The 14,031-nt window shown below is 30.3% G+C and overlaps 1 protein-coding gene across 1 annotated transcript in view; it reads right to left on the bottom strand.

Moving 5' to 3' along the window:
* Nucleotides 1–4,228: 4,228 nt before the first annotated feature.
* LOC143232040 (unconventional myosin-Vb-like) overlaps nt 4,229–14,031 on the bottom strand; it is a 229,144-nt gene continuing 219,341 nt past the window's right edge. The window contains 5 exon segments of the mRNA XM_076467051.1: nt 4,229–9,977; nt 10,752–10,851; nt 11,219–11,360; nt 12,395–12,550; nt 13,166–13,260. Coding sequence (XP_076323166.1) covers nt 9,811–9,977; nt 10,752–10,851; nt 11,219–11,360; nt 12,395–12,550; nt 13,166–13,260 — 660 coding nt within the window. The 3' untranslated portion in view covers nt 4,229–9,810.

Below are 14,031 nucleotides of genomic sequence, written 5' to 3'. Positions count from 1 at the left end.
TCATAAAACCTCATCTAACCTAAGAGTAATATGGCTTTACAGGACACATAACTAATAATAGATGAATTTTTAAAGAAAAAATGCGGAATAATAGCTAAGTAACACAAGTGCTTGGCTGTCAGCTTAGAAGTTGAAGTAAATGTAACGTACTTATATCTTCCGATATGTCCATATTCTAAGTCCACATTGCTTTTTGCAGCGTGCCCACCCAGCTGACTTAGAGAAATACACAGAGTTAACTTCGCAAACTCGAAAGAGGTAGGTCATCAAGAAGGAGTCATCAAATAAGCAACCGAGGTAATATCCATAATGGTGAGTCAACGTGTATCCAAGATCACGCTTGATAAGTTAGTTATAAACTTTACAACTGGGGGATTTCATCCGTTCAGCGTTATGGAGAATAAAGAATCCTGAAATGTTATTCCTGGAATGCAGCCAGACTACAGCATCATGTCACGATGCAAGAAGATCAATGCAGCTGTAAAATAAATGAAAAATAATATGATTGAAGCTATGGGTGAAGTATATCGCCACAACAAAAGTGTTGGACATTCAATTGTGCTGAGCAGATTTTCAACTCCGTATGTGTAAGGCTTGACTGTGGCAACTTTGGAAACTAGTTGCTTCTCAATCTGAATAAAAAATTTTGTACATAATATAGTTGGTTGAACTCGTGTACTTGTTGTTGTTTTTTTTTTATTTCGTCATATAGTTTATTCTGAAACGATAAGATTTGTACAATATTCATTATTGGCATTACTGTTGTGATAAGTTCACGGACATTTGCCTGCATGAGATGGCTTAAATTTTAAGTGTAGTTTTGAATACTATAATAATCAATTATATACAAGAAATGTGTTCTAGATAACTAAAAAAAAAAAAAAAATATCTTACATCACTACTATTCACTGTCAATTTGCATAGTTTGATAAATATATTCCATAGAGGGTTTTTGTTTCTAGACCTTATGATCCGCAATATACATGTACGGTTTGAAAGAACTGCACATGAGTGTATTTTTTACTTTTATTACTTGAGTGTTTATTCAGTAAATAACTATTTTCACTCTAGCTCAAGTAAATATCAGGATGGATAATGTTTGTTTATTTGATTTTTGATATTCGCGCAAAGCTACACGAGGACTATCTGTGCTACCCGTCCTTAATTTAGCAGTGTAAGACTAGAGGGTAGACAATTGGTCATCACCACCCACTGCCAAATGCTTGGGCTGCTCTTTTACAAACAAAAAGTGGAATTGACCGTCACATTATAATGTCCTTGCGGCTGAAAATGTATGTTTGGTGTGACAGAGATTCGAACCCGTGACCCTCAGCTTGCGAGCTCAGTGCCTTAACCACGTGGCCATGTTAGATTTCCGGTTGGATAATTTTACTGGAACAACGTTTTGATAAAGTACTTTTAAGTGAACATAAAAAACATATTTTAGAATTTTTTACAACTCTGCTTTTCGAGAAACAGGTTTTACATGAAAATGTTAACCTCTAGAACTTAATTATAACATGGAAAATATAGCTTAGAACATTATTATCACTATTATTACGATATAGGCCCGGCTATTTGCTTATTGCTTCAGTAACATGCAGTCACTTGTATCATGCGAAAATAAATTCAAAATTTGGTATGCCATTCTGCTAATGTGATTGTTCCTGTTTTCCTTTCTCTGTAACGAAATTTAATTTTAATATCTCTGATTGTTTGTTTCAAATCAGTACAGTTAATGACAGTGCTATTCTTTGGTAGAATTTAATACTGTATTCTCAAGACGGCTGGTATGGATATTAAAGTTTTAATGAAAATAAAGTACAGAACAACGTTTTGACCTTTTTAGGTCATATTTAGGTTAACAGAGAAACTGCAACTGAAGCAAGAAGTCTGAAACGTTGTTCTCTACTTTATTTTAATAAAAGTTTTAATATCCATATCAGCTGTCTTGAGAATACATTTTTACTTCAAGTGGGTTTCTCGTCATCACGAACAAGAATTTAACAATATAGAGTAGAGAATAGGCTTGCTAATCCTTCCCAGTTCGTCGGGAGTATCCCGAAATGGCATTTAATATTTTCTCCCGACTCCTGGAATTCTTGACAAATCTCCCGAATTCTAAAAAAAAACAAAAAAAACAACACACATGTGAAAAAAATAAAACAGAACAAAGCTTCATCATACAATTTTGTTACTTCCAAAACAAGTTCCCCAGTTGGATGTCTGTGGACTTACACCACTACAAACTAGGTTTCGATACCCGTGGTAGGTAGAGCACAGACCGCCCAGTGTTACTTTGTGCTCAACTACAAACAAAACTTTTAAAAAACACTTTAGTATTTGAAGCTCACATTACCATACCGAATTACATAATAAACGAGTTGCTCGTGAGCATGCTTTGTGAAAAATTATTATTTGTTATCTGTGCTAATACGTTTATAATTGTACTTTAGTTACATTTATAATAATAAAAAAATAAGGATGAAAACCAAAAAATATAGAACTTTCCGGATCTCTCTTTTTTTTCCCTTTTGCTGTTGACGAAATATACGTCTGTTTTTATAATATTGACACTGTCTACTACACTAAATGATTTATTTAATCAAAAATACACCTAAAAACACAGAACACAAAACAAAGGTTGTTTTATACTTTTATTTTTTTTATAACTTGCTAACTATTCGTTACCATTTTTGTTAAGAATTAGCTATGCCCAACTGGAAGTAATCAATTGTGCGCGTAAAAAACGACGTAATATAATACATCATGTGTACGTTAAAATTTTATCATTTTAGAGGTTCTAAATAATATTGTACAAAATGTCAGAGAGAACTGTTAACAATTTGTGTAAGAGAAGTTGTAACAGGTAGGCGTGGCAATTATCTCCTGAAATTGTACTTCAAACAAAGTCTACCTTATAAAGATGGATTAATAAGTATAGATGTCTCTTTTCAAACCTATTAAAATTTGAATTAATGTAGGTATAACAGAATGTTCTTCCATTAATATTAAAACTGGGATAGGTTTAGGTGCATTATTACTAGCTTTTATATTTATGTGTTTGTTTTGAATTTCGCGCAAAACTACACGAGAGCTAAGAGCGCTAGCCGTCCCTTATTTAGCAGTGTAAGACTAGAGGGAAGGCAACTAGTCATCACCACCCACCGCCAACTCTTGAGCTACTCTACCAACGAATAGTGGGATTCACTGTCACATAATAACGCCTCTACAGCTAAGGGAGCGAGTATGTTTTGTACGACGAGGATTCAAAACCGGTCCCCTAATATTACGAGTCGAATGCCCTAACCACCAGACCAGCTTTTATACAGGAGCATTTCGTGAAACAAAGTAAATTGAGTAGGCTTAGTCACAACATGCCCAGATTGCTTTGTTAATAATTAAGTGGATTTAGTTTTGGCATAGAACCTGAGAGTATGAAGATATGCCTCAACAAGTCTATTTAAACTTACCTAAACAACTTGAGTTTAATAATCTTGGCATAATATGATTTTATTTAAGTGGTTCTGTATAAAGTTGGCTTAGTTTAAATTATTGGACTTGAATTTAATATAAGAATTTCTTTAGGATTTAGCAGGATGGCCTTGTTAATTACGATTTACGTTTATAGCATTAGCAGTTCTTTAATTGATTCTTTCAAAATTTCATTATTTTCACATGTGTAAAATTTTATCATCATTCAAAAATTCAGTTATTCTAAGAATCCGTGAGTGAAAGGAAAGTATATTAGTGTATGTCAACCATACTATGCCATTTAGTATGGTGACGAGGCATCACACCAAATACCATGGCTCATCAGGCCCGTTAGGATATGACGAATATAGTGGTGCTCTAGGCGCTATAAAACATAAATTTTCATGACAACTTTTATGTCATTAATCAAACTGTTAGGCAAGTAAACCTGCAATTACTTTCAATTTAAATTTATAATAATTTTAGTAAGTCTTTAACAAATCAGATTTATAGATAAGAACTAATAGCACGTTTTATTTTAGCAATGTTAATGTTGTTATTATTTAGGTTTAGATACTTTACTTTTATTTAATTGCATGTTTTTAGGTCTCAAATGGCGATATTTCGGCAAAAAAAAATTAGTTAGTGCACTTTATTTCCGATTCAGATCTTTATAATTACTCCAGTAAAAAGCCAGTTCGTAAAAGACGTTAAAGTTCACAAACAACATACAGAGTGAAAAAAATATCGTAAGTGAATTGGAACACCTGTTTATTGATTACATTTACAAATTATTTACAGAGGTGAAAGTTTTTCTGGACATGAACTCGTACAGATAAATGTTAATACATTTATAATATTTACAAAACATAACAATTCTAGTTAGTAAAGAACACACACCTATCCCACCAACTTTGGTTGTATTACATAAAATGATACAACTAATGTTTTTAATTTACACTCATACATAATGTGTTAGCTTCAGCTGAAGAAACGGCTAAACTGCATATAAATTTAACTTCTGAAGCACTGTTTAAAAAAAATGACAAGACTTGTATTGTGACAAAGCTTTAAGGTATTCAGTATTTTCTGTATTTCACCTGACTTTCTGAATACATAAAGTAAAAGGAACTACAGTTGAGGTAAGTTTGTGAGTGGGTAGTTTCAGTGTCCAAAGTAGGTTTAGAGAATTGAGGCTTTCAAGTATACCTTTTTGAGATATTTGTATGTAGCAAATTGTTATTATCAACCTGACTGACATATAAACTGTAATATAATCAGTTCTTAGTTAAGTGTTGTACAAATATGTCCATTCACATACTTCATATTTATGAAAGAAAAAGTAAACAACTCCACAAATAATATATCTCTCTCTGTCTCATTTACTTTTAACAGTTTGTTTTAGCTATACAATTAATTGGAACTGAGAGTAATTGTAATGTAAATTTATTTAAGCAGGATTTGTTGCTTTGAAAAAGTCACTTGATGCAAGAGAAAAGCTACAACTTATGAAAAAAAAATATAATTACTGAAGTTTTATTTCATTTACAAGTATAACCAATCTAATGAATGGACATTTAATGTTTGGAAAGTAAATAAAAAGCTTATAAAGCATAAGTATATTTTGACATAATTAACCAGTGTTCAAACTTTAAACATATACTGACTGAATATGGAACTTGTGTATGCTGTTAGTAAACGGAATTTCATATTGTACAAATATGGCCCTGAGGATTATCTGTCTTTATAATGGTATTTGGTTCAAAATATACAATTATTAACAGATGGACAGAAGTTAACATTGACATACATAAATATATATGTATATATAAATATGCTATATGAAAGGTCTCCTTATTTTCTTCATCAGCACACTATAGTTTATATTATCATCACCTAGAAAAAATTACATCATAAACACCAAACAGCATGCCTACCAATTTTATCACTGCCATGAAAAACTAACACCATGTTACTAGAAATCTATGACTATTAAGACCAGTAACATAAGTACTGATATTATAACTATCTGTCACTAATGTAATCTTTTCAGAATGGTTTTGCTAGTTTTGTTACATTTAACTTTAGTGTAAAATTAGTTAAACACTTTTATAAATGTCTGGCAGAGAAGTATTACATAAATTAATTGAAACCAGATGGAATACATGTGCAGCTTCCAAACTATTTGACAAATATATCAAGTATAGTGAAAATGGTAAAACGTTTTGAAATTCTAAAAAAGTTACATTCTTGGACTTCATAATGACAAACTTAGTTAAATATGTTGAATTTGGAGTAAGATTTTGACATCAATTCCCACAAAGTTAATATCGTCTAACTTGTTCATTGTTCTACATGGGCTATTACTTGTGCTAAAGTTTGACTAAAGGTCTCAATTGCTTTGTTGTTGTTAGAAGCAACAAACCACAGACTGTAAGTCATAAAACACATACACACAGAGGAATAATGATATGCTTTAACAACTAATTAAACATACTGTACAAAGAGTGACCATCAAAACTAGTGCATACGTTTGTCATTACATCAATGTCAACCAGCAATAATACATAAATACTCACATCAACATTAATTTATATTTTAACAACAAAACATCTAAACTTGTAATAAATATACCTTATCTAATGCTAGTCTTTCAGAAGAATATTGATAATGTATAAACATAACCCAGACTTACTTCAGAATATTGGAAATAATTATCACCAAATGTTATGTCAGTCTTCCCCATAAAATTGAATGTTGATAAAAATTATATTCAATTTTAGAATACTCTCCTACTACAGTGTTATAAATTGTATATATACAGCCCAATTTAGCAATGTCTTATAAGAAGATAACTAAAACAGTGTAAGCATTTACCATATAAGATATTATGAGGGACATAGCTCCCTAAGTATAAAAGTGGAAATAATTACATATTGCATTTTTTATGATATTTTGATGTTAACCTTCTTAATTTATTACAAAAATAAATGTAGAAAAAGAATGACACCATTCACTCGTCCAATCCCTTGTAAACTTCATGCAACATTCTAAAAGCAAATGTTTTACATTTGGCAAAGAGCCCTCTGCTCCACCCTTTATAATACACTATAGAGAATGATGAATTTTATGATTATAAAAAACCAAACAGCAAAGTAATACAGTAACAAGTCTCACAAATTGTTGACATTTTATTACTGATAGAAACTAAAATTTGGAAGTACTAAGCCACTCAAACCTCACTATTGTGTTAGTGTTAAACTAAGATATTTTTTAAGTTACTTGAACTAAGGAACAAGTTGAGATGCTATAGCACATCTGCTGTGGAAAGGCATTTGCAATTGATATTGTAACAGTTAAAAAAGAAAACAACAAGACACGAATGTAGCAGTCTGGCAGTATTACAACAAATGTTTTAAAGTTACTACATCTGATAGTATCTATCCTTTCTCCTAGTTGCTCAGCAGTAAGTCTACAAACTCATAAAAAACAAACAAACAGGTTTTTATACCTGTGGTATGCACAGCACACACTACCTGTTGTGTAGCTTTGTGCTTAACAAGAAATAAACAAATAAAAAAGATACTATTCAAACAGTATTAAAATGCACATGGATCAGTAATCTGATAGTTTTAGCAAAAATAAAAATATTGAAGTTAGTTTTTTCATATAGTATTAAAAACATATGGACTAAGTCGCATGATAATACTTAAGTTGTAAACCACTGTTGTAAAATTTAAAAGGTTATGTTGTTACTTCTTAGTATATAATGCTATTAACCTAAACAATGCTTTAAGTACATTCTGTTTAATTCAATCATTGTATTGTAATCCTGGTAAAAAAAAATCTGGTAACTAAACCATTTTTTACATTGTGTTGTAAAAAGTATATTTTGAGCACAATATTTTGTAGAACTGAGTAAAAGATAAAAAATATCACAATCAGTAAAAGAAAAAAAATTTTTTTTTTCAATTTGAGACGATTTTTACACACAGTGGACAAGATGTTTGATTATGTCATTTAGCTAATAAAGAATTAATTTCTGCATATAGTTGCAACTAATACACTATGTTGTATAATTTAAAATGGCATTAATGAAACACATTAGGTTGTTTTGCTGCCATTACACTAGTTTTATTACTTTTTCAATACTGATACTACTTATACATCAGTTGCCTATCTACTTTAGATTAAAGACAGACCTTCCTCCTTGTTCTGTGTTTCCAACCTTTTGTGAGAAGTAACATATACAATCTATGAATTCATTAGTGTTTATCCGTGCAGAAAATTACAGAAAAAGCAAAACACGAATGCAAGCTAACTTCAAAGCATGTAAGAGAAAACTACATTCAGATCCACAACAACAATTATAAGAATCTTTGGGGTTCTTTAGGTTTTTGGGACGGAATTAAAAGTAATGCTTTCAATATATAAAATGCCATACAATAATGAAAGGGTCTTGCACTCACATGTGTGGCATTACCCGTTTTATACAAAAAAGAAGGAATTGAGTCAAAACGTTCTTTCTTTCCTTTTTCGGCATAATGAGTCTATCAGTATTCCAACCAATAATTACATTAATAACTTGGCACTGATATTCCTAACTATATACATATAAAAGTATATTTACACAATTTTTAGTTTCCATAAGTTTCAAGGCTCACTGTTTATTAGCATTTTTAGTTTGAAAGTCATTAAAATGTCAGAAAAAGTTTGAGTTATTTTGAGTCCCTTCCAAAAAAAACTGATAAATGTAGTGAATACTCCTTTTCCACTTTTATCAGTTTCTTTTAGAAGATGTAAATAATCTGTTTAACAGCATATTTAAACAATTTTCTTTTTTTTAGATTCTACAGTGTTATTCAATTTTAAATATACAGGGTGATCCAAAATTAGTTTTCCAATTTTAAAATTTAATAATTCAATAACCAGGAAATACAACTATGCACTTTTCTACATCTTATAATCCAGCTCATAGTTTTTATTGTCATGTTTTATTGTTGTTTTATCATCTCAGCAGGTAGTGTTATTCTATAAAATGGTGACCATGCAAGAAAAGGCTCAATGTGTCATTTGGCTTGCATAGAATAAGTCAGTATCACAGATACCAATACAGGAAAGAAGTATGGGAGTATGTTAAGGATACTGCATGTTGCACACCTATAGCAAAGACCAGGATGACAGATGCTATTACCACTGTAACTATGGACACATTGCAGTGAACATGAATTGAAATGTATAAATGCTGAGAACCACTAATGGTGAATGCATAGAAGGCTACTTGACATGTCAATAAAAACTGTTAGAGTTTGGCTACAATATATTGAAAACTGCATAACTATTTCCTTAGTTAGTTAATTATTAAATCTTGAAAATAGGTAAAATAATTTTGGACTACTCTGTATATTTAAAATGTTCCTTAGGAAGTCACAAGAGATTCATAATTTGTTTTGTCAGAGCTTGAACTGTACATTCATAGTACATTAGAGAAGACAAAACATCTCAAAACTATTGAAATCACATCATTAAAACTCCACCTTGAAGTTTATCAAAAAGGTAACAATCCACTAAAAATAACCTAATCTATAAAAATATTACATTCCAAGCAAACAATCTCATCACATCTTACTTGAAAGTGAAGAATGAGATTGTTTGATCAAATGATGACTGGATGATAAAAGCCAATGAAGTTTAAATGTTACCTTGTGTATAAAACAATTTAAAGTTATTGGAACCTCACTCAAATGAAACAAAATATTAATTACTCAAAACATTATATTGATGGCAATCAGTCATTTCTTTTCTTTGCCAAAATTGTATACTGATTCCAGTTATCAGTCCAGTTCTATTAAATGTTATTTAATTAAACAATTAGCTTATCAAATCCAACAAATGACAAACACCAAGTGCTAAAATATTGCTATAACACCAGATGTTTGTTTATTAAATTAAATGATATACTGACAATAAAACAAATTGGAAATGCTTCAAAATATTGCCTTAACAACAGCAACGAGCTCACGAAAACAAATGATTACCTATACAACAAAACAAAGAGTAACTTATCAAACTTTAATATCAGTAACCAGCTCTCCCTCTTTTCTTTTTTGCTAAGACATACAGAAACCCAAGTATAAACCATTCTATTTAACTAATTCCTTTCCTGCTAAAAGATACTAAAACCAAGTTATTAATCAGTCCATTTTTTAGCATAAAACCTCTAACAAACAATTACAGTCACTCCAGGTATATTACAAAATAATAATTATTTGATAAGACCCTCTGTTTCTTGATTTAAAATATGATTTGTAATGGCTTTGCCAATAAAGAGTTATTTCACATGCCAATTGCTGGTTGACCATTGGTCTTCAGTTCCAAATACTGATAGGGGACATGAATTGTATGACTTTTGTGTTCCACCAGTAAATGTCCTCGTTGCTGGGAAGCTCCCACAACCACTACAGTTTCTCCTTTCAGCAACTGAACCTCTCCACTACCATCTTCTGTAAGAACACTAAACACAGTTAATGGCTAAAGTTCTAGGAACAGATGTTACTTATTAATAAACATTTTCTTACATATTTAATCTCCAGGAAATGTTCTAAATAAGAACTAATAATTCAAACTACTCATTCACTAATATGGTAATATAAACCATTTGAAATTTCTCAGCTCAAATTTAAAGCTGAGACCTCCTGAATGCCACAGAAATAAGTTACCAACCACAACAAAGGGTTAAACTACAGTTTTTAATAATACACTTTCTAATAACTGAGTGCCAGCTTGTTTTTCTTCCATCAGTCCAGTAATGGACCTAAGATCCATCACACACCAGAGGACTGCTTTACCAACTTAGTAAGGCCCTTTTTAACAATTCAAACTACAACACTATCTATATTTCATCTCATTCTGATGTTTAATAATACAAATTAGCCAGGTTGTTACTGGAAGTGTGGAAGTAGTTTTGATATATAAGCTGTACTGATGTGCAATCCAAGAACATTTGTAGTAGTATGTCTTAATATTTGTTAATAGATAAAAAACAAAAAACAATATTAAATGCCAAAATGTTTCTAAAATAAAGATATAAGTAGAATTTGGTGAAAAAACAAGTGAAAGAGAATATTAAGTACTGTTAACAACTTTAACACAATGCCACTAATACACTAGTGAAAGACATTTTTCTATGATAGTAAAATATATATGGTAAAAATGTATAGTATTCCAACACAATGCATTAAAATCTGAAAAAATAAAATAAAAATACAGGAACAAACCTGGGAAATTCATTTTTATTACTCTTGTCTGTGGATAACCCATTTTAGTGTTGCCAGTCACTGTGTATGATCGACTGGGAGGTACTGGTGGGGGTCTCTCCTTTTTAAGAGAAGAGATAGAAATATAATTAAGACTTTTTTGTAGTGTTTATCAGCAAGAGCAAAATGTATGTTTTTTAATTATTAAAGTCAAAAATACTAATGTTAACACTGATAAAATTAACTAGTACTCGTGGAGCTATTGTACAAACTATAACATTTATTCTAACAGGTGTCATCAAGTAAAGGAACATCTTAACCCATTACCTACTTATCTACTATATATTTATACATTGTGAATACCAGATGAATTTTTATCATAAATAAATACATTTATCTGTTGTCATAATGGGTATTATACAAGTTAATATGTATTAAGATGTTTATTGATTCCTTATAGAAACAACAACTCCATAAATAAAAATTACCAGATCTAGTCCAAACAGTGAACACGTTTGCTGAATTTTTTTCTGTTCTTTCTCCAAGTCAGGAGGAGGAGTTCCAGCAATTGGTTGAGGGCGTGGTCTTGAAACATTGGTAGTAATGGGAGGAGGGTTATGATGAACATTTCTGATAAAACAAAATCACATTTTTTAAATACCAGATATGCTTCCTAAGTTTCAATAAATAAAGTAACTTAGTTACCTTTAACACCTGTTATATGGGCAAACTGGGTAACATTTTGTACTTGTTGTAGGATCGTCAAAAACTAATCTTAAAATTCAGTTGTAGACATCAAATGAAAGTAGTATTGAAAAAGATTTTCCAGTTTTTTTTTCTCTTAGAACAAAATACTAAGTATAGATGAAAATATGATTACATAAAGACTGATGAATAATTAAATATTAGCTATATATTAGGAATGTTAGATAACTAGCATTACAACTCTTAAATAGTCTCATTCAGAATGTGTCACAAGATAGTGTATCAAGCCCAAAAAGATCATGTACTCTACTGGGTTTTGATATCAATTTTACACAAACAGAAAACATTGTCATTTTGTAGTAGTGAAGAAGACAATGAAACTAATAACACCTTCAGTGGAAAGAATATACCAGAAGTTTTGATTGTACTACAGTTGTAGTTTTTAACTTGTTACTGGATGCAATTTCTTTGGTCTTTCTGCTATCTATCACAATTTACCAACAGAAGTAAAGGACCCATTTGAACATGGCTTTTGACTTAGTAACCTTTTCGTCAATAAAGCTTTCACTCCAGAAAACATTTCTGATATCATATGCATTTTTGTATTCTCTCATGACGTAGTCACTTTCTTTAATTAACCTTTTCCATACAGTTAGGGATCAGATGACATGTCATCATGTTGTTTTTTTTTAAAACTTGCATTGAAAACTTTATTAAACTACTATTTTATGAATGTATGTCAATAAATTGGAGCTATAAATTAAATTGTAGAAACAAAAATTAAATATTCATTTTTGATTCATATTGTATGTTGATATAGATGCCTTCTTGTGGTGGTCTAATATGATATACAATATGTTGACAAATGATTATGGCCATAAAGTCTATTTGGTGTCCTATAAACACACATCAATTTTCATTTACCTATTTTAACAAGTAATAAATATTATAAATCATACTTGGTGCCTCGTGTACGAGCCTGTAGCTGCAAGTTATGTTTAAGCGTGGACCATCGTCGACGAAACTGCCAGCCTCTCCATGCTGACTGTATGAGCACTGCTGCATTATTTCGTCGCTCCACTCGTATCTTCTCTAGCTGTTGTCGTGCCCCTTCACTAAAAGGAACAAGATAGGTGCTCAATTTCCTACCCAAACTCATTCTAATGTTATTGAGAAGTATATATATATATATATTTCATAATGTGTAAATAATGGAACATTTTGTACACCAAAGACAAAAACAAATATATTTAATGTTTGAATATAGACAATTATCTAGATATTGCATTAAGTTTACATTAGGTCTGTTGGATTTATGATTAACAGATAAAATATAATTCTCATTTTTCTTGTAACATATCTAAATAACAGTTTTACATGTTGGATTATCCTGAAGAGTGATTTTCATTACGTTGCTAAAATGAAAACAACAAAAAATTTGTTGAAAATATATGAAAAGCTTTATCTTAAATTACACATACTATATATACATTAGAACTGAGAAATAGCAAAGTTTAATAATTTGTGTAATTATTAACATAAAACATTTTATGCTGATAATATCAAAATGGATTTCTGAAACTAAATAATTACTAAATTTCTGAAATAAGTACAACATAGCTAACATGTTGGTGACTGGAAAATAATACAGCAATTGGCTGGGGAAATAATTAACCCAATAAAACCCTGTATTTTTGTAATACTATCATTTTAAGGTTATAAATACACACCTTAGAAAGATATGTCTCTTTCCTAATGACCAAGATGTTGAAGCACTTGTCAGTTCTTGGGCTTCCACTACTCGTAGGAAACAATCTAATATAACCTGGAAATAACAAAATTGAAAGTTCATATACATTTAAATACTCAGATATCATGCTTAACTCACTTACATATGTAAATATATAGCAAAATTAAATCCATTATTTTGTTCATATAACAATAAGAAACAACTTTTCTATATTAACAATTAACACATAAAATGAAATAGAACTACTAAAGTATTAAAACTGGACTAGACTTTTTAATTATAAATTCCTCTATAGAACTAATTTTTTTATTTATAAGATCCCATATAATTTAATATACATGTCAACAATGTGTGATATATATAATTCAATGGAGAATAATAGAAATGTAGTTTATATTTGATTTTTGAGGTTTCATGACAACTTCCAACTTCTTATATAAGCAGTACATGCAGATTAGCTTATTGTTCTCTAAATATGTTCCTATTTGTTTAGGTCTGTGGTTTAACCAACCATACTACTTTTTGAAATGGTTCAATCACATTTAAGTACAAAATATAAAGAGCATATCAGCTTTTAAGTCTAACCTAACTTGACTAATAAGTAGTTTTACAAAACATATTATCTCAATAGATGAAATTTATTTTCCATTTAATGTAGATCAAATGTAAATATTATGATCTACATATATCTACTGAAGCATGAATAAAAATTAACGTACAAATAATGAGTTATTTGTAGAAAGAGATGTGTTTCTGAGTGTTATGAAAGTGTGATGACCATTTTTTAAATTTAAAGTTGGTACAATGCACAGTAGCTGTATTTAACCTGTTCAATTAATATAGGTC

This window comes from Tachypleus tridentatus, chromosome 11 (genome assembly GCF_004210375.1).
Source record: "Tachypleus tridentatus isolate NWPU-2018 chromosome 11, ASM421037v1, whole genome shotgun sequence".
Classification (NCBI taxonomy): Eukaryota; Metazoa; Arthropoda; class Merostomata; order Xiphosura; family Limulidae; genus Tachypleus; species Tachypleus tridentatus.
This window is presented reverse-complemented; position numbering and strand designations above follow the sequence as displayed.